At 43.0% G+C, this 23,944-nt stretch overlaps 1 protein-coding gene and 2 long non-coding RNA genes across 7 annotated transcripts; 1 reads left to right on the top strand and 2 right to left on the bottom strand.

Annotated features, from left to right (window-relative positions):
• Positions 1-477: 477 nt before the first annotated feature.
• Positions 478-23,056, top strand: LOC109511124 (protein kinase C beta type-like). 5 transcript variants are annotated; one of them, XM_019861900.1, is made up of 17 exons: positions 478-1,182; positions 2,479-2,510; positions 11,722-11,804; positions 14,144-14,258; positions 14,888-15,016; positions 15,663-15,819; positions 15,961-16,095; positions 16,178-16,274; positions 16,445-16,588; positions 16,681-16,854; positions 16,933-17,024; positions 17,481-17,543; positions 17,636-17,774; positions 17,884-17,964; positions 18,054-18,161; positions 18,783-18,923; positions 22,856-23,056. In XM_019861900.1, the coding sequence occupies exons 1-17, from the start codon at positions 1,019-1,021 to the stop codon at positions 23,006-23,008; spliced, it is 2,007 nt and encodes a 668-aa protein (XP_019717459.1). In that variant the 5' UTR covers positions 478-1,018; the 3' UTR covers positions 23,009-23,056. The 5 variants fall into 5 exon arrangements, with proteins under 5 accessions (XP_019717459.1, XP_019717462.1, XP_019717458.1 ...); XM_019861903.1 differs by having other exon boundaries at positions 479-1,182; positions 14,147-14,258; XM_019861899.1 differs by lacking the exon at positions 22,856-23,056 and adding an exon at positions 19,906-21,178 and having other exon boundaries at positions 483-1,182.
• On the bottom strand, positions 3,558-5,941 carry LOC109511126 (uncharacterized). The gene is made up of 2 exons (XR_002167253.1): positions 5,395-5,941; positions 3,558-5,283 (listed from the first exon to the last, which is right to left on the bottom strand). It is a non-coding gene; the product is annotated as an uncharacterized LOC109511126 (long non-coding RNA).
• On the bottom strand, positions 21,249-23,133 carry LOC109511125 (uncharacterized). The gene is made up of 2 exons (XR_002167252.1): positions 23,048-23,133; positions 21,249-21,340 (listed from the first exon to the last, which is right to left on the bottom strand). It is a non-coding gene; the product is annotated as an uncharacterized LOC109511125 (long non-coding RNA).
• Positions 23,134-23,944: the final 811 nt, after the last annotated feature.

Raw genomic sequence — 23,944 nt, 5'->3', positions numbered from 1 at the left:
CAGAGCCAACACAATAACGAGACACTGGGCGCAAGACACCCACATAATGGTAACTAACCAGTGGCAAACCAAGGAGAACAGAGACCCAATCGGATCAAAGCTCATGTGGAATATTAGTAAGAAAATAAAACCAAATCAAAAACAACGAAAATAGCTTGGAAAAAGCGTATCCCTGCTAAATTTCAGTCAAAAGTATCTTACCAACCCGTCAAAGATGATACTTTTTTTAACAAATGACAGAAAAAAGAGCTTTAAAACACAACTGATTTTAATTTTTGACTCATTTAAGCTCCCCTCCCCGGAGTACCGGAAGAGAAAAAAATTCTGGAGGCATGCCGGAAAAGGCTAAACCGTAATTATCTGCAATGGATGAATGATACCAGTCCTTTGGAGCATGACATCATGAAGCAACTGTATATATTTTTTGATTATATTTAAGTACATAATTACAGCATGCTTTTAAAAAGTGCAAAATACCGCAGACTGCTATGTGTTGTCAAAAACAAACAAACAAATTGGGGTGCTTTCATGCGACTGGAACGGATGAATGGCATCTCCATTCATTTCGATGGGGAAAGTGGATTTGAATCCGAGTGATTGGAGTTACGAACATGGTCAAGGTACAACATAGCACGCCGTTCGTATCATCGAAACGTCGCACGCAGGGAACGTCGTAGCAAGCGAGAGACCGAAAGAAAGGAAGAAAGAGCGAGTGAGGTAAGCAAGCAGAAACACTGACAGTCAACAGGGAAGCAAGCGAACGGCACGACGGCGACACGCCGGAAGAAGCAACAGCGAGCACAAAACACGTCGGAACCGACCCAACGCTGACAGCAGGGGCGGGGAAGACGACGACTAGGGGTGGAGGAGGAGGAAGAGACACCTGCACCGCGACTCGCTCTCCCCCCACCCCGCCGCCGTCGCTGCGCCCCTCTTCGGACCCCCACTTCCTCCTCATTCCTCTCCCACGGACCGCCGCCTCCACCACCACCACCACCTCCGCCGCTTCCTCGTTAAGATGGCTGACCCCGGCAGCGACGGAGAGGTGGCGGAGGGCGCGCGCGGTTTCGCTCGCCAGGGCGCCCTCCGCCAGAAGAACGTCCACGAGGTGAAGAACCACAAGTTCATCGCGCGCTTCTTTAAGCAGCCCACCTTCTGCAGCCACTGCACCGACTTCATCTGGTAAGCGATGCATGTGTGTTTGTGGGTGGGTGGGTGGACACAGGTGATTCACTTGATGCCGCCGCAGTGCTTCCCGAATCCGGCAATCGCGACCGTAGCACCGGGGACGTCTTCGTTTGCCAACCGCGGCTTGGCTGCTCTTTTTTTTTTTTTTTTTTTTTTTTTTTTTTTGCCGCATCGCCACGCAGCCCCATCCGCAGGCACGCGGGGGCCTGCTGCATGCCCATGTGTGTCATTGAATGCGTCATGAGTAATCCACATTAGTGGGTGAATACTGAAAGGCATTCACCCAACGTCCACGACAACCCAAATTCTTTAACTACACAATTCAAAGCCCTTTTTAAATAGTCTTTCCACATTTTTCAAACGATGCAAACCATTGCAATTTGAACATATTCACAAAATTCAGGACCCTCCGGATGACTATTTCTCACTTTCTTCCAAATGACCATATTTTTCGTTCTTCCACATTTTACACACTTGACAACAGTCCTAAATGAATGCAGACATTTTAAAGACTGACATCATCATTTGACATTTATCAACTGTCTTAAACAATTCCAACTTTGAAAAAAAAATCACAAAATCCAAGCAACTATTTTTCATATTCCAACATATTTCAGTATCGTATGACAACATTCACAAATGATATTTCACTTCAAAATGATACAAAATCCAGGATCTTAAGGCAACTATTTTTAGGTTTTACATAATCAGGATTTTGGAGCCCATCAGGGAGTTTAACAAACTAACTAACTAACTAACTAAATAAATAAATGAAATATAACTGATCACTGAGCAGTTCAGAAGATGGACCAATTTGAGTAAAAGTATAATGCATTGGGGGAAAAAACAAACAAACAATGAAACCCTAAAAATTGTCCCAAAAACATTGATAAACATTCGATCAACGGGAAATGGGGAGGGAAAGCACGAACCCTCCCACCAAGACATGGGAAGAAGAAGCAAGACTATATTGCTGAACAGAAAGGGGGGTTTTGAGGCAGTTCATTATTTACTGATTTCTCCCAAATAAATTGATAAAGATTAAAAATAAAAGCTAATATTTTCCTGATTTAAATCAATAATATACATAAATTAAGCTGAAAAAAATGGACTACCCCGGCCGGCCCCTTTAAACATTTCACGTCCGTCTTCCACAATCAAACCATTCTCACTTCAAAATGTTCAATTTATTCAGGACATCTGAGCGTTATTCTTTTGTGCTCCCTATTTTCATCATTCACTACAATTTCTCCAGGAATGACATTTTTCGTATTGATCTTGTGTCCGCAGGGGCTTTGGCAAGCAAGGATTCCAGTGCCAAGGTAAGGAGACGGTTCATTCACAAACACTTGCAAGACGACTGTCTGTGCCTTCTGGGTAAAGTGGGCCTCAAGGTCTGCTTTGTGTCACCGTGACCCCGTCTGGGCTCTCACCGTGCCGGTGTTGGCGGGTGTTTACCTACGGGGATGAATGAGCAGTAGGATGATATCAAAGGCGAGACTAGGATGTTTCCCCGCCGCCTTCTTGGGTTTTGAGTGCCGGTAGGGCGGGTGGATGGTTGGCAATGACTGCCTGTGCGCCCGGGGTGTGTTGAGTTTCACGACGCCGTTCAAATCGCCCCTGCAAATGTTGCCGCGCTTGCTGTATCACTTCCTCTTCTCCACGCGAACACCCGCATCCAAATCAGCATGTCAACACAGCGGCGATTCCTCTCACGAGGCCATTCGAAAACCGTGACAGACTCCGACGTGATTCCCTCTCCCGTACGCCAGGTGGCTTTCACTGCCGCCGCTCTGCGAGGTGCTTGAGCCTCGACGTATATTGTACGTGTGCCGCCACTTTGTTATATAATGCGAGGTTATTTCACCTTCCCCAATTTATTTTTTATTCCGTCTGTATACTTCTATTGTGCAAGGTGGCAGTTAGCTTGACTGATTGACAAGAAAAGCAGGCGCATTACTAACGGTGTGTGTGTCAAAGGCTGTGTGCCACAGATTTTTTTATTGAAGAGGTTGGTTATTTCTAATCCCCGGTAGTTTGGTTTATTTTTATTGTGCGAGATGTAGGTTGTCATGAAACATTGGTGAGAGGAACGTTCGTATGACGTGATGTGGACATTGCCTGTGCGTGAGCAAGCCATAGCCGCGGACTTCTATTTTTGATGCTGTGGATTATTTCTAATGGTTGTTTGTTTTTAATCATGCGTAGACTGTGGACGTGTCCGTTTGAAGCTGTGGATTATTTGTACTTGTTGTGTTCCTTTCGATTACGCAAGGTGGTGGTTCTCATGAGTAACTGGGTGGGAGGAGTGGCGGCGTGAATATTATGACATAAATACAGCGACTGATGGCCGTCAACTTTTTTTTGTTGTTGTACTTTTACTGTGGAGTTTTCTTCTTGATTGTGTATTATTTCGAGCGGTGGTGTTAATTTTTGTTGGGCAAGGTGGTGGTAAATATGAAGATTTGGTGCGAGAGAGAAGTTAATGTATGGCACGGCGATGTTGCGCTCCAGTCTGTTGCTGGGCCTTGTCCCATTTCTTCCAGGCGTGTCGGACGAGGGCACCGATCAGCACACGGGCTCAAAACACAAACCCAAATTTCTCATGTGTTGCCGTAACATTGCCACATAATGTGTATACATTTATGGAAGGGCACAGACAATCAAATCCCCTTTTCCAGCAAAGTGATGATTAATAAAATAACTTACATCATTTTACCCAGAAAAACCTGGAAATCTTTTTTTTTTTTCTCAAGAAGTTTATTGACAACCTCGGTTGAAGTTTACAGTTAAACTTGTACAAAGTAAAACAAAGAATTAAACTCTTCCCTTTTTTTTTTTTTAGGTCCACCATATAAATGCTAATGCTAGAAAATGTGGGGAAACTCAATTGATGGGCGAATGCTAGCACTAGATAGCATCTATGTTGGAGTGGTACAATCCATTAAGTTAACGGATGTTTGACCAAAAATAATGCAACAGACAATATGACACGATTCGCATATCTTCCTTTGGTGCATATCATCATATTATTTATGAAATCACCACTGGCCCAGTCGGGCCAGCATCTGTAAGGTATGTGGTGCCTGCCATGCCATACCGGCCCAGGGCCATTGAGCCACCATTAATGTCGGACCGCGGATAGGTAAAAGTGAATACCGGATTTTTCTGTCCTTTCCACTAATCACAATTCAGTCACAGATATCTGAAATGAACATTTCCTGCTCATCAATACATCATTTACGAGAGAAGAAAAACATTGTTGATACGTTTGACAAAATTCATTGTGTGACTGTAAAGTCATTGGTGCAGGTTCACCTCGTGTTGTGTGGCATGTGCATGATGGTTGAGTTTCCTGCCCACCAGCAGATCACTAGCAATTAACCCCGGCAGCTTGTGATGTAAATATTGATCTCCTTCTACGTTGGTCCAATGACCGAGCAGTAGATCAAGCCTCAGTTGTGACAGACAATCGACAGGTTTGTCTGTCGCAAGTGATTGTCAGGGAGTAAAGGTCGTAATTGACAGAATTTACTGTATCTTAAGGTCCGCTTATATACACGTCTTGTCATTGCTTTTGGGCAGCTCATTCTGTCAAATCGAATTTATTTAAAGCTGCGTTGGCTTTTTTTTTAAAGCAGTTTCAAGCTCAGAGACGTAGTTGCATTATAGGTGTGGCTAAATAGGATAATGGACTAAACTGCAACCGCAATAGTAAATATCGATATCGATGACGTCAATGAATACCTCTCTGACAAGCGCCAATCAAAAACCGAGCGCTGTGGTCTTTGTGAAAGGCTGCGTTTTTGCATCGAGCTCTTGCATCGGTTTCAATTAGAAAGAGCGGGCGTCAAGGAGATTCGAGGAGAAGCGTGTGTACTGCTATCGTGATGGGAGGAGCGCCAGCGCGGGAAGGAATGTCAGACACGCGGCGTAGACGTGTTCTTACCCGTGTGGATGCCTGTTTGACAAAGGTGTCTCCTGTGCATTCTTCGTGTGTTTCCATACCTGTTCTGCAGGTCAAGATACCTCCCTTTAGTCCATCCTTCATGTGTTTTGATGAAGTGGTTGTTCGGTAGTAGATTCCCATGTTCACTAAAGGGGTCAAGGGGGGGAGAAAGGAAGTCACGTTTGCTTAATCTCCTGCGGAAGTGTCTCACCATATGCTTCATTGCGGGCATGGCGCAGAATTTAGTGATGACTTACCACTGATGAGGCTTTTCCATCAAACTTGGCTTGGTACTGCTCGGCCTGGCGCTGTTTTTGTTTTGTTTTTTCCCTGTATTTCAAAATTGTAGAGCAGAATACAAACAAACGGGGATAGAGGAGAAGGAAGGTCAAGTATGCAAAAGTTGAGATTCAGGGCAACTGATAGTCTCAGCAAGAGTCCAATGTTCGCTGTGTTTATTGTTGTCATTTCAAGCCGTGTGTCCTCAAATGGTTCGAAAGTCCCTTTCACACATTTTTTTTTTTTTTTTTTTTTTGCATTTATTATTTTATTATCCTGTGCCTTACGGAGATAACTCATAAAAGCGGGCATGTGTGACGTATGTCGTTCATTTGGTGCCATGTGCAGTAACAGATGAGTGCACTGTATCACTTTTAACCCCACACCACAGGATTATCGTTTAGGAGAATCCGAGAATCAGGGCTTGGCGGACTTTGATCAGAGGGTGGAAAATGCTCAAATTCGGCTTAATTTGGCATTAAAGTGGTACCTCTACTTACGAGATTAATTGGTTCTGGAAGAAATTTCTTCAATAGAAAATGTAAGTAGAGACGCGTTTTCCATGTAAATGCCCTAATTTGTTCCAGGCCCCGCCAAATTTCAGACAAAAATGTTTCCTAAACCATAAAAATGCATCAAAATATGTAACCAATGCATGCTACAATTAGATCATTGCGCAATAAATGCGAGTTGTGCATAATGTAAAAAACAAAGAAGAGAGTAAAGAATAAAAATGATGGGTCTTTTAACTTAACTGCGTCCTCCACGTTTTTTGCCCTCTTTAGTCCATGTTCTCTCTCGGAAGTGGTTTTTGCCTGGCGTTTTGTAAAGAACTGATCCAAGGGTGTAGAATGCCAGGATGATGCTCGGTAATAGCCAATGGCAGAGCAGCTTTAAATCTGTTGCGTTCAGGAAACTCGTAGCTGCGAGTAGCAGCCCATAGTGTATTTTTACCTTTCGGATCTTGAAATTTCTTTCGGAACAAGAGGCAATATTTTCCTGTTGAGGCGTTTCGTAACTTGAAAATTTCGCATGAAGAGACGTTCGTAAATAGATGGACCACTGTATGTCTGTAATCTGCTTGAAATGACAATTGCAGGTCCCCTTCGATGTTTGGAAAGAGTTCTGAGAGCTGGGGGGTTGGATGACGCGTCCACCGCATAAAAAGTCTCACGGCTAACGTTGCCGCTGACGAATGCGCAACCTTGAAGCCGAGGCTGCTTGATAGAATTGCTGCTGTCCAAAATGTCATCCTTGAGAACAGTAGACCTCATAAGGCATATTTCTTCCTCCAAGCAGGCCAGAAATGACTTCATTGATATGTTTATCTGCAATAATTCACGTCAGCCGAAATGCTTCTCTTTTATTACCTCCACCAAGGAGAAGTTTTCTTCAGCCAGGATGACGCATTGAATCACTAATCAGTTCCCCGCACCTCTGACGAACGTTGCACATCCCCCATTTGTCAGTAATAAGCTCATCATTTGAAGTCCGGGGTCTCATCCATAATTATTGTTCCTCCCATCAATACGCAAAGTTAACCTGAGAAGACCAAGGCGCTGTTCTCACACTTGGCACTCCACTGGCTGCCACTCATTTGCAACAGATTTGATTTCCTTTTTTTTTTTTTGGGCAGTAATGACAAGATGGGGGTGCAAATCTGGAGTTCTTCATTTCCAAAATGCCAACAATCCCGAAAATTGTCACGACTGTATTAGATTCGACACTTGTTCCGGTGCGTAATTGTTATTGATTAGAGAAAAAAAAAGGCCAGGGCTGACTTCATCCTGCTCATTGACTGATTGACAGTGTTTATGATGTTGTCGTTCTAAGTGACTGCGACGACAACAGGGGACTCAGCCGGTCTAAGTCATCGAATGTGAGGTGTGCATGGCATCGCATAGTTTGGCTTTGAAAACAGACTCGTTGTGGTGCTGCGTTGGCGAGTCAGCATGCTCGCACACGTCTTTTCATTGTTTCTACTCTGACAGCTTGAAGTCCTTTTGCGTTGTGTTTTTGAAGAGCCAAAACGGCTCGTGAGATTCACTTCACGTTAGCCTGCATTCCGTCATCTCACTTTAGTGGCTCGTCACTGAGGTCGTAACCTTAGTCGAACGAACTGCGGCTTTACCCTTGACATTTTTTGCAGCTTGGTAATGCCCCTGTAGCTATTTGGCCCTGGAACAGTGACAGACTGCTACTGGAAGACACACAACTGGTTACTTAATTTAGTCCTATGCGATACACGGATGTAAAATGGCCAGGAATTGATTAATTGTCATCCAGCTTGGACTCTCACCCCAAATCCCCTTTTGCTATTTCTGTTGACATTAATGAATAAGTTATGAATCCACTGGAACGGGGTACTGATCGTACTTTTTGCGAAAAAACACATCATAGTCCAAGAAATGGCAAATTCTGTTTTAAGCAAAATGTGAAGCAAAGTGCACTTATATTGAGCTTTATTTACATCATGGGTTGTCCAGAGTGCTTTCCAAAAGCTTCATAATCACTTATTTGGAAACGTATTGATTGAACCAGTGACGTGACGTTGACGCAGACGTGTCAACGTCCCAAAAAGTTTTTCTGTTTAGCTTAAACTAGCTTTCGTTAACCGAGTGCCTCGCCGTGCCCTGGTAGAAGCCAGAGTGGGGTTTTTTTGTTTGTTTGACTGTTTTTGGTTAAGTTTTAAATAAAGCCGCGTCTTAGCTAGCGCTAAGCTAGCTGAGGCGTTTGTCTCTCCGGTCCGGCGTCCCAAGTTTGCAAACTCCCTTCGTTTGTTGCTATGGCAGCTTGAGAGGCCACGAGCAAAGCAAGCATAGAGGCATTGATACACTGCATAGCGGGGCTTTATTGACTGACTGCTGAACAGTTTTATTGAACGCTCATTAGTTAACTATTCTCACACGCTTCCGGGATCTCATTTGAAGAGCCCGCCACCTGCATTCACGCGACGCATGCGCACTCCCCACAAACACGTATGACGAATACGGAGTTGCAATTTGCATCTCTGGTGGAGTCGGTGTACACTGTGCGTCTTAATCCTGACACCGGTTCAGCCACTGACTTCTGAATCGAGGCGGGTTTCAAGTGTTCTCAGGCATCGTAAGTCACGCCGCGGCGTCTGGGGGAACGAGAACCACCGCAGCTTCCGACCGGGTTCAAGTTCCAAAAAATAAAACACCTCAAACTGTGATGCAGCGAAAGCCACCGAAGTAGCATCAGGCCATCTCACTGTGCTTTATTCAGTGTAAATCTGGCACGAGTGTGAGTGCTAAGTGTCTGGGTGGGTTGAAGACTGTGAAGTGTCAGTCCTCCGGCGTCCTCCTGGCAGATGTCTGCAGGAATGCCCCCCCCCCCCAAAAAAACCCAAAATGCTTTGATTTGCTGCGAACGCTGCCAGTCACTCTGAAAGGGGAGGCGCCGGTAGGCTCGACTGTCAGGCTCGCTTGGTTGCCAGGCAACAGAGCAAAGACCTCCGCGGCGGGTCACTCGGCCTGTCTTTCTGTTGGACGCCTGTATGTGTGTGTGTGTGTGTGACTGTGAGAGTGTGTAACAAGGAAGATTTATGAGCAAAGGGCTCGAGTGCGACTTGAAGCTGCGCCGTTTGCTGTTCCGTTTCTGCTTTTCTGAAACGCTGCAAACACACACATATGAATCCTCCGCCCCCTCGGACAGCCTCAAAAACCAGCTGCGCTCCCATCTCTTCCTGTCCACACACATACGCACATTGTTTGTCTCTCTGTAACTTCCAACTCCTCCACTCCATTCTCTCACCCTCCTGTCGCGCTTCCCCTTTTCATTCACTCGCTGCATGTTTGCTTTGTGCGGCGCTCCAGATGGACACAACTCCATCTTCACGCTGTTTAACAAACACTCCAGCCTGTAGTGGTTACGGTTTAGAAGTTTGCTTTTTTTTTTTTCAGGGGAAAACAGGTGTCTGGAAAGCGTGCGGAGCTTTTATAGAGAAAGGGGAGCCTTGAATTAGCTCGCTTGGAAGCACAGATGTGGGGTTTCGTATGCCGACCATAAAACAATAATAATAATAATAATAAATAATAATAATGATGGTGGTGGCGCTGAGTGAAATGCTCTCAAAAAAAATGAACTCTTTGGCAGATCAGCTTGCAGAGCGCCTGTTCATGACTGAGGAATAATGCTGAAATACACTTAGGTTTATAATCAGCCGGACTTTTTTTGTATATATAATCATAATGCTTATGACATTCAAACAACCTCCCCAAAAATGACGGTATTTTTTTTCCTACTGATTTTTTTTTTTTTTACACAGTACAACATAAAGCAAAGACGTTCAGCTGATTCCCTCCGAAATTGGCAGATTTTTGCCAATTTTTCTTTGTAGTAAAGTTTAACAAATACTGATATGAAATGACAAAAAATTGTAAAACAGTCAATGTTCCACCTCTAATTCATTTTATATATAAATATACAGTATCAGCATTAAAAGACCAAAAAAGGTTATTTTACTTAGCAAATGTATTATTTGTTTTGATTGGCCGATTGATGAGTTATCGGAATTTTATCCTATCAATTAAGGCAAGCAGCCTTGGCCTAAAAATCTCCATATCGGTCAAGCCTGAGTTAGGTTCAATAGAAATTGTGCAGTAGAGTTTCATAATATGGCCTTTACACACCACAGAAATGGAGATGATGATGTTTTCCGAAAAAAAATGGCATTTAAGTGTGAGTTTACTTTCTCTTTGTGTGTGTGTGTGTGTGTGTGTGTGTGTGTGTTGGGGGGGGGGGCGGTGAAAAGCTCGCTGCGTTCACATTTGGCTTCAGTAGGTGAAAATCCAAATTTGTTGGCTTGCGACCAGGCCTCAGACTTGGCCTTTGTGTTGTGTGTGTGTACATTTTAATTTGCATAGTGCTTCCTATTTATAGCGGCACGAAATGGTTATTATGCAATTGACTTGATGGCGAGTAGCCGGAACAAACGGTATTTAATGTTCTCTGTTTATTAATCACTTGGAACAGACTCCAAGGTAGCAACCCTGATGTGGAGAAGTCGGTTCTGCGGCCGATGCAATTATACAAATGAAGTCTCACGCAGGAAATAGCACCGTGATGGTCGTAAGTCCCTTTGGAAACTGCTGCCAGTTTCCCTCATGAAAAGGTAACGACTGTGTGAATAATTAAGATTAAACCCAAGGATAATGTCACGCTCTGCCTGACTTCTTTCTGGCGGTCGCAACATTTTCTTACTGCTTATTTTGGTCAGTGTTGCTTGAAAAGTCAACCTGATACAAATATGTATCATCACAGCAGATGATTGCTTTCGATAAGGAATCTTCCAAACAGCAGTGAGGTGTTGGGTTTGAGTTCGGCGTTTGAAATGAACAATTTCTGATTGAAATGAGGGTTTATTGATTTATTTAAAGCTTTGGCCCACCTCTGATTTAAAAAAGGGGGGGGGTAGTCTTTAATGTTGTGATAATAAACAGAATATATCTTTCACTAGTTTCTACAGGCCCATTTGAAGGCTGGCTAACATTTTGCTTGTCCGGAAGCTACAAAAAAAAAAAAAAAAAAGAATGATTTCAATAATGCTCTCAGCAGTTGACATATGACCAGAAAGGATTTGGTGTCCTGAACTCCTCCCATTGAAATGCATTAAACTGTCATTATTGATTCCCAAAAAGAAAAATGAACATGTCATCATCCATACTATGTCCCGAAACCCGACATCAATGTTAGATGGGCATAGTTCACAAAATTCTTCGTAAATAGTCAGTAAAATGATACTCAGTCTGATTGTTGGGTTACCGGCAATGACCCAACGGCGGTGAGCTGCTTCCTTCTACTTTGCCACATCAACACCCTCAACTTCTCCAAACGACGAAGATATTTTGCAAGCTTTCATACCCGCCATTCCAAATGATCAGTATTTCGAGTTTTGCAGTGTGCCTGTGTGTGTTCCGTGTTTGCGGTCATCTCAGAGCAGAGAGACCACCCCCCACCCCCGCCTCCTAAAACCACCCACCCACCTCACTCAAATCAAATCAACAAGTGGCGAGCTTGTTTGACGAGGGTGAGCCTTCGTGTTTGGCTGACGTGATTTCGATTTGTTGCTCCGTGCTGCGATTGAATAAAAGAGCAACTAAATATAGCACTCGGTAGGGACGGCAAGCTGGAACCGCCGCCGAAAAACCAGCGGTCTATTGTGAAATGACTAATGGCGCATAATTGGCATATTGATTCGTCTTTTTATCTTCGCTTGATATGAGATTGCGAGTAACATTTTCTTTTCTTTTGGGGGAATTTCTCTCCTCTCTATTTTGCAGTGTGCTGTTTTGTGGTCCACAAGCGCTGTCATGAATTTGTCACCTTTTCCTGTCCGGGCGCCGACAAGGGACCCGCCTCCGACGTAAGTCAATCAAATGCGCACTACAGCCACATGTACCTCGAATGTGGGCAAGGAGAGTCACAGTCGCCGGTAAGCTTTTAGATGCAGTTTGTGCAACAAGCACAGGACAAACGGTCAATACGAGATTACAAAACAATCGCAATGAGCTGCCGGCAGCACACAACTCATGCCCAGAAGCGGATATTCGAGACACCGATGTCGCTCAATGGGCCACGCCCCTCAAAGGTGCACATCCGACACAAAAATACTGCAGTCGCAATAGTAATTATTTACTTTGTAATCTCAGTTCATTTCTTTACGTTCTCTGTTATGTTTCATTGTGTTCTTGTATGAGTTGTCCCGATCTGATCACGTGATTTTCAGCTGTTATTGACCTAAAACTATTAATGAATGAATTCTTTTCAACGGAGCGGTCTTCATGCAGCAGTCTGTGCATGTTCTCTGGAGCTTTTGTCCGAAATAGTTGCAAGCTTTTGTGCTCATCTGCAAACTCGTTCAGCAAAAAGGGACACAGTGTGAGAGGTGGAAACATTTTGCATATGCGGCTGACGGTCGGGACAAGCTAAAAGATACGACAAGTTAAACTAAGTCAACAAAGAAGTACAGATCACAGCGGGGAGCGATATGGCCCGAGAGCTCAATGAGCGGCGTCAGCAGAGTTCAAAGAGCGACCCCTTCGCAAATGTGACGCATTTCAACGACTTGCTGCACCCCCCACCCACTCCAAATCGAAATTTAATGAGTGTGAATTATTTTGTGACAGGGATGAGCAATTCGAAAAATGGATGGATGGATAGCTTTGCCCTAATGGCTGCATTTAATGAGGCAATTAAGCAATAGCGGTGTTCACAGATGAGTGGAGTCGACCACTCATCCTCCGACTACGCAGCTGCATTGAGTCATACATTTAACTTGGACGCGCTTTTAAATAACATTGCATTGCCAAGGTGTCGGATCGGACTCTGTATTCGCCGTTACTCAAAAAATCAAGAGAATAGCCCGAATCAATTGCAAGTTTTCTTTAGGCAAGGCAAGGCAGCTTTACTTTTAGCGCATTTCAGACGTGAGGTAACTCAACGTGCGTCACATAATTAAAAGTACATTTTATAAGCATTTACAAACAAAATAACTCGTGACATTTGAAAACAAAGTCAAGAAATAATCAGTAGCTTACTAAAATTACTATAAGAACGTGCAGTGCAGAAAAAAAGATTTTGGAAAAAATGATTTTTTTGAAATGATCTAAATGACGTTTTAACCTAGATTTAAAAGCGTTCACACATTGGTCTGATTTCACCTCTGTTGTTCCATTTGCGTACAGCACAACAGCTAAATGCTGATGCACCAGGTTTGCCTTTTTCATTAAAAACAAACAACAACAAAAAAACTGTTATCTTGGGTGAGAGAGTGCTGAAATGGGGAAATAATTACTTGATGTTGGCAACTCCCACTATGAGACGTTTCTGATAATTGGTCAGTGTGTTTGCACACCGCCCAAGAGGGATTTTGGCCCACACTTCCTGACAGCAGAAACTCTAAATTCTTCAAGTTGTGCCTTTCTTGAGCGTAAACATTGAACAGCGGCTCAATTTTCTCCCACATTGTACTTCAGTCACTCGGTATGTTTACCCAACCCAGGTAAGTTAAGCAAAAAAAAAAAAAAAGATTTGGCCAAACTTCAGCTGTTATGCTAGCAAGAAAACCAGTTTTACCTTGTTTAGCAGGGGACCTTTTCCTCTTGATCTATGATGTCACATCAAATCAAGGTAGCGGTGGGTCGCTCATAGCAAACTGGTACAATGCCACGCAGTCGCTTCTTTTTGTTGTTGTTCTCTCTTTTAATGGTTTTCATCTCAAGGGGATGGAAACATCTTGCTCGTCAGATTTAGAAATGTAAGGGAAGTCATTTTGCTCAATAATCCGTAACTCGCATTTGCGCCAGATAAACAAGTGATGCAAAAGAAGGCCCCCCCCCCCCCCTACCCGTCATGATTCAAATTCAATATCAAGTGTTACAACCTCAGGTTGCATTCAAATGAAACGTTCATATGAATGTGCTGAGTGAGATGGAGTTCAAGATTATGAACACAATTAGCCATGCCAGCACTGGCCCTTGGTTTGCACTCGCACACAAACTCAATGGATGCCCGTTTCCTGTCAATTCCAAATCACATTCAGATGTAAAAAAAGGGGGGGGGTGGGAATGTACTGCCTGGCCGCTTCAAGTTAATGGGCCAATGGTTCTAAATGCGCACGTAACAGAGTCATACATCCGTCACTTCAAGAGCCTCATGCAGCATTGACGTTTAATTCCAAACTGCTTCTGTTATGTGTCTCAGCAGGATCCTCGTAGTAAACACAAATTTAAGGTGCACACGTACTCCAGTCCGACCTTCTGTGACCACTGTGGCTCACTCCTCTACGGCCTGATACACCAGGGCATGAAATGTGACCGTACGTATGCCTGCTCTGATATATTGTGTGCGTGTGCGTGTGCGTGTGTGTGTGTGTGTTTGGAGGCGAGGCCTCAAAGCTTCAGTTCTTCTCCTCATTTCACAGGTTTGTGAAACCTCAATTTCAATTAATTTACCCCCCACAGGCTACCTAAAAGCCCCTGCATTGATGGAGCGTTACTCTTCTCAAGAGCTTGCTAACACGTATCTTGTTTGGAGTTTTTTTATTTTAGGTTTTTCGCCTGCAAATGTCCTCCCCGCTCTCTTGATTAGTTCAGCGAAATCGATTCTGCAAATTCGTTTCATGTGTTTTGAGGAAAATGAACGACGACGTTTTAGGTTTTTCGCCTGCAAATGTCCTCCCCGCTCCCTGGATTAGTTCAGCGAAATCGATTCTGCAAATTCTGTTTCATGTGTTTTGAGGAAAATGAACGACGACAAAGTGTGTAAAATGACAATTGAGGGACAAACCTGCTGGGAACTTTTACGTCAGAGTACTCTGACATCTAGTGGACACCTTGAAACATTACAGCTGACTAGAAACTATGGAATTCCATTCAGTCCCAAATCACACGTCAGATATATTTTGTGTGTGTGTGTGTGTGTGTGTGTTTGTGTTTTGCCTTGAAGACTGCATGATGAACATCCACAAGCGCTGCGTGGCCAATGTCCCGAGCCTGTGCGGGACGGATCACACGGAGAGGAGAGGGCGCATCCAGATCTCGGCTCGGATCACCGAGGACACGCTGACCGTCACCAGTAAGTGCTGCCCTACGGTGGACAGAAACACTTACAATACGGAGATAGATAGACAGGCGGACAGAAATAACTTCCTCCACTTAAAAAAAGAGAGAGAGACTTGATTTCGCTGAGATCAAAACTGGAAAGACCATTAACTGATCAATAATGCAACGATTGGCCCACATGGCCTGTTGGACATTTGTCCACGCGCCAGCTTTGTCTCGCTCAGACAGCTGTGCATTGATTATGGAGCACAAGCTAAACTGTTGTTAAGTGTTGTCCAAAGCAGCCAGGGATATTTAGGGGCAGACCGAAGCAGAGGTGCTGTGTTTTATTTCTTTAAATTTTTTTTATGAATAATAATTAAAAAATGAACTATGTCACGCCGTGTTTACTAAATCTCTATCAGTATACTGCAATTTTGTCCAAATTTGTGTAAAGCCACATCCCGTTCTTGTTTACCCACAGTCAAAGTCCAAAGCAGCCAGGGATATTTAGGGGCAGACCGGAGCAGAGGCGTTGTGTTTTATTTCTTTAAAGGTTTTTTCATGAATAATAATTAAAAAATGAACTATGTCACGCCGTGTTTACTAAATCTCTATCAGTATACTGCAATTTTGTCCAAATTTGTGGCAAGTCACATCCCGTTCTTGTTTACCCGCAGTCAAAGAGGCCAAGAACTTGGTCCCAATGGATCCCAACGGCCTGTCAGACCCTTACGTGAAGCTCAAACTTATCCCCGACCCCAAGAGTGAGAGCAAGCAGAAGACCAAGACCATGAAATGCTGCCTCAACCCGACCTGGAACGAGACCTTCACTTTGTGAGACATCTTCATCTCTTGACTGTACAACCAAAGAATCGCATTTTTATTTCATTACACTTTTTTTTTTTCCCCCCGTCAAGTTTGAAAAGTATCAGAATTCGTTCCTCACCATGGCTTCTATATCTTCTCCTCCCTCAGCAACCTGAAAGAAAGCGACAAGGACCGCCGTCTGTCCGTGGAGATCTGGGATTGGGACCTGACCAGCAGGAACGACTTCATGGGTTCGCTGTCCTTCGGAATCTCGGAGCTGCAGAAACAAGGGATCGACGGATGGTAAGATGGGAAAGTGCGCCAGCTTGCCATCATTGTGTTGCTTACGGCGGCTGTATTGACGAGTATCCGACCTCGGCCCTAGGTTTAAGCTTCTGTCCCAGGAGGAAGGAGAGTATTTTAATGTTCCCGTCCAGCCTGACGGTGAAGATGGGAATGAGGAGCTTCGACAAAAGTTTGAAGTGAGTTGATCACGTGAAGACATTGCATCCTTGAATCCAAAATGCTTTTTTCAGGTCTAAATTGGAATTGGGGAATTTTACGTTTCTGGCTGGCTTTGCAGTTCCTGTTTCGGAGTAGATCGGTCCCGAAAGATCTTCCATTCAATCTCGCCCATTTTCTTCCTTTCCAGAGGGCAAAAGTGGGTCCGGGAAAGCCGTCTGACTCCTCTTCGTCGTCGTCCGTCAGCAAGTATGACAGCAACGGCAACCAGGACCGTATCAAGCTCTCGGACTTCAACTTCATAATGGTTCTAGGAAAGGGCAGCTTTGGCAAGGTACACTCTGTACTTCCCAGAAAGTGAACTGGAAAGCTGAAGGGGAAACTAACCTTTGAACACATATTTTCTGATCCTCTGGGTTGCAATAGGTGATGCTGGCTGAAAGGAAAGGTACTGAGGAGTTGTACGCTGTCAAAATCCTGAAGAAAGACGTGGTGATCCAGGATGACGACGTGGAGTGCACCATGGTTGAGAAGCGGGTCCTTGCTCTTTCTGGAAAGCCACCATTTCTCACACAACTGCATTCCTGTTTCCAGACGATGGTAGGACACAACGTCAGTAATAAGGTCACCGTTTTTGGAGGTCAGTAGCTGATTATCTTTTTTTTTTTAATCTTTCAGGACCGACTGTATTTTGTAATGGAGTACATAAATGGAGGGGACCTCATGTACCAGATCCAACAGGTTGGGAAGTTTAAGGAGCCTCATGCAGTGTGAGTGACTTACCCTTTGGATGTTCCCATAGCACAGAATGGAAAAATTGATGTCAACAAACCTTTATGACCTGTACACCTCATGTTGAAATGGAACATTTTGAGATTCTTTAACAATTGCAAGTGCCATACACATTTTGTACTTTTTTTTTCACAATTTTAAATATCATCACTGCTTTCGCCAAATACTCCAAGGAAGAATTATGTGGAGCAAGCAATACAGAAAGAAACTAAAAGCATTTTCATTCATAAGAGGGAGGGAGCACTTTTAACGACACTGTGTGTATGTGGCAATTGGAAACCTAACCACACGCAAAAACCCTCCGCCACCACCGAGTCCTGAACTGACCAGTATGACACGGTGAAAACATGACTCCATCCTCCTCATTTGACGTACACACTGCAGCATCATATCAATACAAAAGCATTGGGGAACAAACTGTCTGGATTTTCTAGATTCTATGCAGCGGAGATCGCCACAGGCCTCTTCTTCCTACACTCCAAAGGGATCGTCTACCGGTGAGTTGTTTTTGTTAACCGAGAACAGCGCGTACGTTCACAGTCCTCCTTGAACCGTAGTATGTACTTATCACCTACAAGTGTGTCCGTAGGGATCTGAAGCTGGACAACGTGATGCTCGACTCTGAAGGCCACATCAAGATCGCCGATTTCGGCATGTGCAAAGAGAACATGTCTGATGGCGTGACCACCAAGACGTTTTGCGGAACACCAGACTACATTGCCCCTGAGGTCTGTTTTTTTTTTTTTTTTTTTTTTAATTTTTTTTTTTTTTTTTTTTTTAATGTATTTTTTTTTTTTTTAAGTAAACGAGACTTACCTCTTTGTCTGTGTATTCCAGATCATAGCCTACCAGCCTTATGGGAAGTCTGTGGACTGGTGGGCCTTTGGAGTGCTACTGTATGAAATGCTAGCGGGGCAGGTCGGTATTGTCTCTGCTGTAATTTGTTTTGACAAAGAACACGAAGTGGTGACGAGGATACTCCCGTGTGTTGATGCTTCGATGTTCAGCCGCCGTTTGACGGGGAAGACGAAGACGAGTTGTTCCAGTCCATCATGGAGCATCACGTCTCATACCCGAAATCAATGTCCAAAGAAGCTGTCGCCATCTGCAAGGGGGTGAGACCACTTTTGCACAAATGGGCTTCAATGTGTCACATAAAAATAAATAAATAAATAATCACATTTGAATACACAGAAATACTGTTAGCTAAAGGATGCATCATCAATGAAGTACACTTAATCCATCCATGCATTTTCCCATGGACAGTTTTGAGTCTTCAGTGAACCTGACACGCCTGTTTTTAGAAGACCAGAGCCAACATTTGAACCCCAAAACCTCCACTGCGAAGCAGATGTGCTCACCACTAACGCACAATGCTGCCAAGTATTAACAGAATATAACAGCACTCTTGCAAATACGCCCCCTAGTGGCTGAAAACACCTAAGCATTGACTTTTTTTTCCGCCTTTACATTTAAAAGCAAAGTAAAGACAAAAAAGTCACTTCCTAAAATTATTAAAAGAACGTACAGCGCAAAAAAACCCAAGATTTTGGACAAATTGATTTCATCATCGCTTTTCACGTCAACATTGCGTTGCCTAAGACCCGATTCTCACTGAGCCACGAGTGTTTTCGAACGTAGCGAATGGCGGTTTTTCATCAGGGTTCCGAAAAGGTTGCAAACAGTTTGTCTCACACTTACATATAAGTTTGATAAGTGTGTGTGTGATTGTCTAGCTGATGACCAAGCACCCGGGCAAGCGTCTGGGCTGCGGTCCCGAGGGCGAGAGGGACATCAAGGAGCACGCCTTCTTCCGTTACATCGACTGGGAAAAACTGGAGAACAAAGAGGTCCAGCCGCCTTTCAAGCCAAAATCTGTGAGTATGTGCCACATATCCGACACAAGTACACACGCGACGGCTTGTTGACTGTCGTGGAAGTGATTCACACATAACGCACACAAGTGGGTAATAACGCCAGGTAAGTCGGTTCATTCCCTGCACCCAACCATCACCCGGCACATCGCTCACACGTTGTCATTGTGGTGGCTAATATATTTCGACCAATGGGAATCCACTGTGCACAGGCTGTGCGATTTCATTGGTTGATGCCATGTTTGCCTTTTCTCTTTTTTTTTTTTTTTTTTTTTTTTTTTTTTTTTTGCGAGGGGTCAGATCCAGGGTTATAATAGTTTTGGATTTTCCATTGTAGTTATTTTTATTTCATTGTGACTTTTTGAAATTTAGTCCAGTGTCAGTCAGTTTTCAGAGCAAGTTTGTTAGTTTTTAATTTGAAAATGCTGAGTTTGTTTAGTTTGTGTTTTAGTATTTGTTTTACAGAGTTCCCTCGCTATGACGCGGCTCACCCCGCCCCCGCTGTAAAATACAATACTGTACATTGCAAAACACTGTACAATAATTTAAAAAAAATGTTTTTATGATCAATGGAACCGTAGAGTAAATTAAAAAAACGTTCTGTAAATAACATATCTAATAACAAAATTCAACCCCTACTATGCAGATTTGACTTTGAAACGAGGGAACACTGAATTTTATTAATTTTTTAATATGTATGATATTCACTCATGTATGATATTAATTGACAAAGATGAAAACATTTTTGCTATCATTTTTAGTTTAATTTGGTTTTATAAATGTAAGATCTAGTTTCAGTTAGCTTAGATTTTGTTTCAAAAACAAATTCATGTTTATTTTATTTTAACCACTTTTTTTTTTCCAAATTGAGTTTATTCTCATCAGTTTTCGTTAACTATAATAACCTTGGTGGCATCCCTCATCACGCTCACTCCCATCCCTCCATTTTCTCTCTCTTTCTCTTCTCTCCCCTCTTCCACGGCAGTGCGGGCGTGACGCCGAGAACTTTGACCGCTTTTTCACACGCCACCCCGCAGAGCTGACCCCCCCTGATAAGGAGCTTATAGCCAACTTGGACCAGGAAGAATTCCACGGCTTCACATTTGTTAACCCGGAGTATCATTTCGCTACTCACTGACCATGCTACGCGCGCACACACACACACACACACATACACACACACACACACACATTACATGCATCAGTGCAATAGTGAGACAGAAATCACCATCGTGTGCATATCCAGGCTGCGTTACAAAAGGAAGTTTGACATTTTGGGGGAAATGAAGGGAAATTGACAAACTGCTTGAAAGAAAAAAAAAGTATCACGATTCCTTTTACATGATAGAAATTAGCGCAAGTATATGCAAATGTTGAGAAGTCTCAGATTCATAATAGCAGTTCAACTGGCTCCAGTTCTGTCATCAGTGCAGTTATTCACTGAAAGCCACCACGTGATTAATGAAATGAGCCTTTTGGTTTACCTTGCATATTCATGCCCTGTCAGTGCAACTGATGAGCATATTTATTTCCTGTGTATGGAGAAAAACCCGTCAGTCACCCTCCAAGGATCGTTTGAATGATGACGAGTGACCCCACCCCTCCTCCATACTCGGGATGGGTTTCATAAGCAATGAATTGGTCATGAAGAATGATATCGAATATCAATTGTTGACTTCTTAAAACCATTGAGGCAAAATCTTCGGTCTCAAGAAGGACATTGATGTCAGCGCTGTTATTCTGCTCAATACAAAAATGGCATTCAGAAAGCCCCTAATCTATTTTTTTTGTTTTTTTACAAATTAGCTGTTCATTTTCCCTATAGTCGATTTTAGGCATAGACACCAAAATAATAGGTACGACAGGTCAGGGAGGTGTAAATCGAACAATTTATTGTCATAGTTTGCACCGCATCGGGTTGCGTTATCGTCTTCGTGCAGTCAAGACCAAATATTGGTTACGGCTCTTGTATTGAATCTGTGAGGCTGCCAAAGTGCCGACTGAAAATCACCAGAGTGCAGTCAAGACCAGTGTGTGCCAATTTAGTTACCGTCGTCCTTCTTTTTTTTTTTTTGAATGCGCGTTAGAACAAACGACACAATAACCTCCTAAAAGTCTTCGGCGTGACATTAACGTGCGTTGAACATTGTGTCAAATCCACCTGGTCGTGCGACCGTGTTTGCTGTCACGCCAGGGAAGACACTTGGGCACTTAATGCAATGACGGTGACGATTTATGGACTACATAGGAAAAAAAAATGTCATGAATATATCAAATGTAATTGTTGTGGGTGAAAGAAAGAAGCGTCTATGGATTGTATTATTGTTCTGTATGACTGGAAAGTAATAATATACTTACTGGTGTCGACCAGGACACTTGTGCAGCGTCTGTCTTCTACTGCCGTGACACACATCCAACAACTAGAAAATGGTGCTGCGTCTGTCTTCTTACTGCCGTGACACATCCAACAACTAGAAAATGGGGAAAAAAAATTGGAATTCATTAATTGAGAGATCTATTTTAAATACGGGGACTGCTTCATCCAGGGGACGTAACCTGAAATTGTACTTAACGGAAATGCTTGGTAATCCGTGCTAACGTCACACTCACTGTTCAACAACACTCGGCCTCGTAAATATTGTATCACCAAGTGGTGAGTATGAGAACCAGTTTTCCTTCCTCAGTTAAACCGGCCACCAAGAACTGAGACAAAAGGAGGTAGGCAACATCAACATTATTCTTTTCATGTGCTCCACTCACAACGTCACCTCCTGTCCTGTTGTGGAATCTGTTTTATGGATCCTCGTCTGTACCGGAATGTTTTTCTCTGCCGCACAGGTGTTTTGTCTTGGGTCTGTACTGTTCAGTCAGCAGGTCTTTTCAGTCTTTTTTTTTTCCGGGTTTGTTTGCACTGTGTATACACACTTCTGTTTTTGTCACGTCGTGACCCCAATCCTACACAAGCACTCCTGAAATAGAATAGACTTGCTCTTCACAAGTACAGAGGTGCCCTAGTAGCCACCTCGAAAATCAGACACAATCTGTTCTGGGGGATTCTTAATTTGTTTTGTGAAATCACCTTTCTCAATTAAAATGAATGGTTGAGGTTTTTAATCCCTGTCAGGGTCCCCTGCCCCCGAAAAAAACTTTTGTCTTTCAACATCAAAAATGTTCTTTACAATTTTTTTAATGTGCACACGCTAGTCTAAACTTAAGGTTTAGATTAATATTGGGCATCTTTTTCTTCATTTCTGGGGGCGGCCATTTTGCCACTTGCTGTTCACTGAAAATGACATCACAGTGCCAAAGGGCTCAGCTAGTGAATGTCACATTCAATGTTATTCATATTCCACAAACGTAATATTAATCGGAATACCTTGTTTACACTGGTGGGGGCGTATAGAAATTATTGTAAATATATATATACTTTTGACTTAATTTCCATCCATCCATTTTCTGAATCACTTTATCACCTTTAAAAAGAAAATTGCCACTTCAGATTATTGCACTTTATGAAAAAAAATCTAGTAAGGACATAATTTAAAAGAATGTATTGAATTAAACATCAGATATTGTGCTGCTCCCGCTGATGTGTGCGCCGTGACACCTGGGGGCACTACAATACAGACATAGAGGGTGCGAGGTTGCCCATTCTCAGTTAATGGTCAATTCATCGACCGTAATCCATGTAACTTTAAACGTTGTTGAACTATTGTAGGACTTGATGAGTAAAAGGTGACGTTTACTGCGTCCCACCCCTGCAGTCGATGAATCAAAAATGTCTTTGTGCTTCTAAAGTGGACTTTCCCTTTCTCCCTCATCGCTGTGCTTAAATGGAACTTCTGTTTCCTGTTGTGACTCATTGTGCTTTTTTTTTTAACTCTGCTCTAAATCCTTAATTTTTAACTTTTGTTAATTATTTCTTTGTGTGTCAGAAATCCCGCCGCGACGTGGGCAACTTCGACAAGGAATTCACCAAGATGGCGGTGGAGCTAACGCCAACGGACAAACTCTTCATCATGAACCTGGACCAGAACGAATTTCAAGGCTTCTCCTACACCAACCCCGAGTTTGTTATACAAGTGTGAAAGGGGGGATTTAAAAACCACACCAAAACCTGAACAGACCCGCAGTGTCTTTCCGTCATCTTGTCACGTCTCGATCGTCTCGTAAACCGGACTACACTTCCGACAAAAGCAGGACTTAAGACTGCACAAGTGAGGGCTGCCTACAGAAGGACAAATCTTCTTGAAGGCTGTAGAAAAACAAACACGTGCCACTTAATTAGAGCGCAGACCTCCGCCAAGGCACAACGGTTCACGAAAGTGCATAAAAAATTATCAGTTGTTCTTTTTATTGGTTTCATTTGTCCCAACTTTTCGAGTTAAATGAATAACCCAAAAAGTTAAGTCAATTAACAACCCACATGGCAACCCATTTTTTTGTTGTTTCATACCAAGCAACGTTTTTTTAAATAAGTTGTTTCGTTTTTTCATTGAACTTTTTGGATTACTCATTTAACTCATGTAAATGTCAGCTCAAATGAAGAAGTCACAAAATACCAAGCAACGTTTTCTTTTAAATACGTTGTTTCGGGTTTTCATTTCACTTTTTGGATTACTCATTTAACTCGTGTAAAAGTCGGCTCAAATGAATAAGTCACAAAAGCCACGCTTTTTGGGTTGAATGAATAACTCAAAACGTTGGCTCAAATTGGCATGAGCGGCAGTTGGTCCCTTTTTGACCAGTAATTGAACTATTTTTAGACTGCGTGATTGTGTCATTCTCATTCTCATGAATCAAAATCAGAAATTTTTGCCTCCATCCCACGAACAAGATTCTCCCCGAAAAGTATCACATCCTTTTCCTGGCCACCTGTCCACCAGATTTTGTGGAAATCGCTCATGTAACTTTTGTACAATTGTGAAAACCAACAAGTGGACGAAAATAAATAAATACAAATCAAAACATGTCACTTTTGTGCTTGGCGGAGGTACCAATATATATATATATATATATATATA

The sequence above is a fragment of the Hippocampus comes genome, unplaced genomic scaffold (genome assembly GCF_001891065.2).
Source record: "Hippocampus comes isolate QL1 unplaced genomic scaffold, H_comes_QL1_v1.1 scaffold7, whole genome shotgun sequence".
In the NCBI taxonomy this organism is placed as follows: domain Eukaryota; kingdom Metazoa; phylum Chordata; class Actinopteri; order Syngnathiformes; family Syngnathidae; genus Hippocampus; species Hippocampus comes.
This window is presented reverse-complemented; position numbering and strand designations above follow the sequence as displayed.

Bases quoted from the DNA above. Each gene is read 5' to 3' on its own strand.
- LOC109511124 (XM_019861900.1), top strand. From the start codon at position 1,019: ATGGCTGACCCCGGCAGCGACGGAGAGGTGGCGGAGGGCGCGCGCGGT. The intron at 1,183-2,478 runs GTAAGCGATGCA...TTGTGTCCGCAG, and splicing joins CACTGCACCGACTTCATCTG to GGGCTTTGGCAAGCAAGGAT. The intron at 17,544-17,635 runs GTGAGTTGTTTT...GTGTGTCCGTAG, and splicing joins TCCAAAGGGATCGTCTACCG to GGATCTGAAGCTGGACAACG.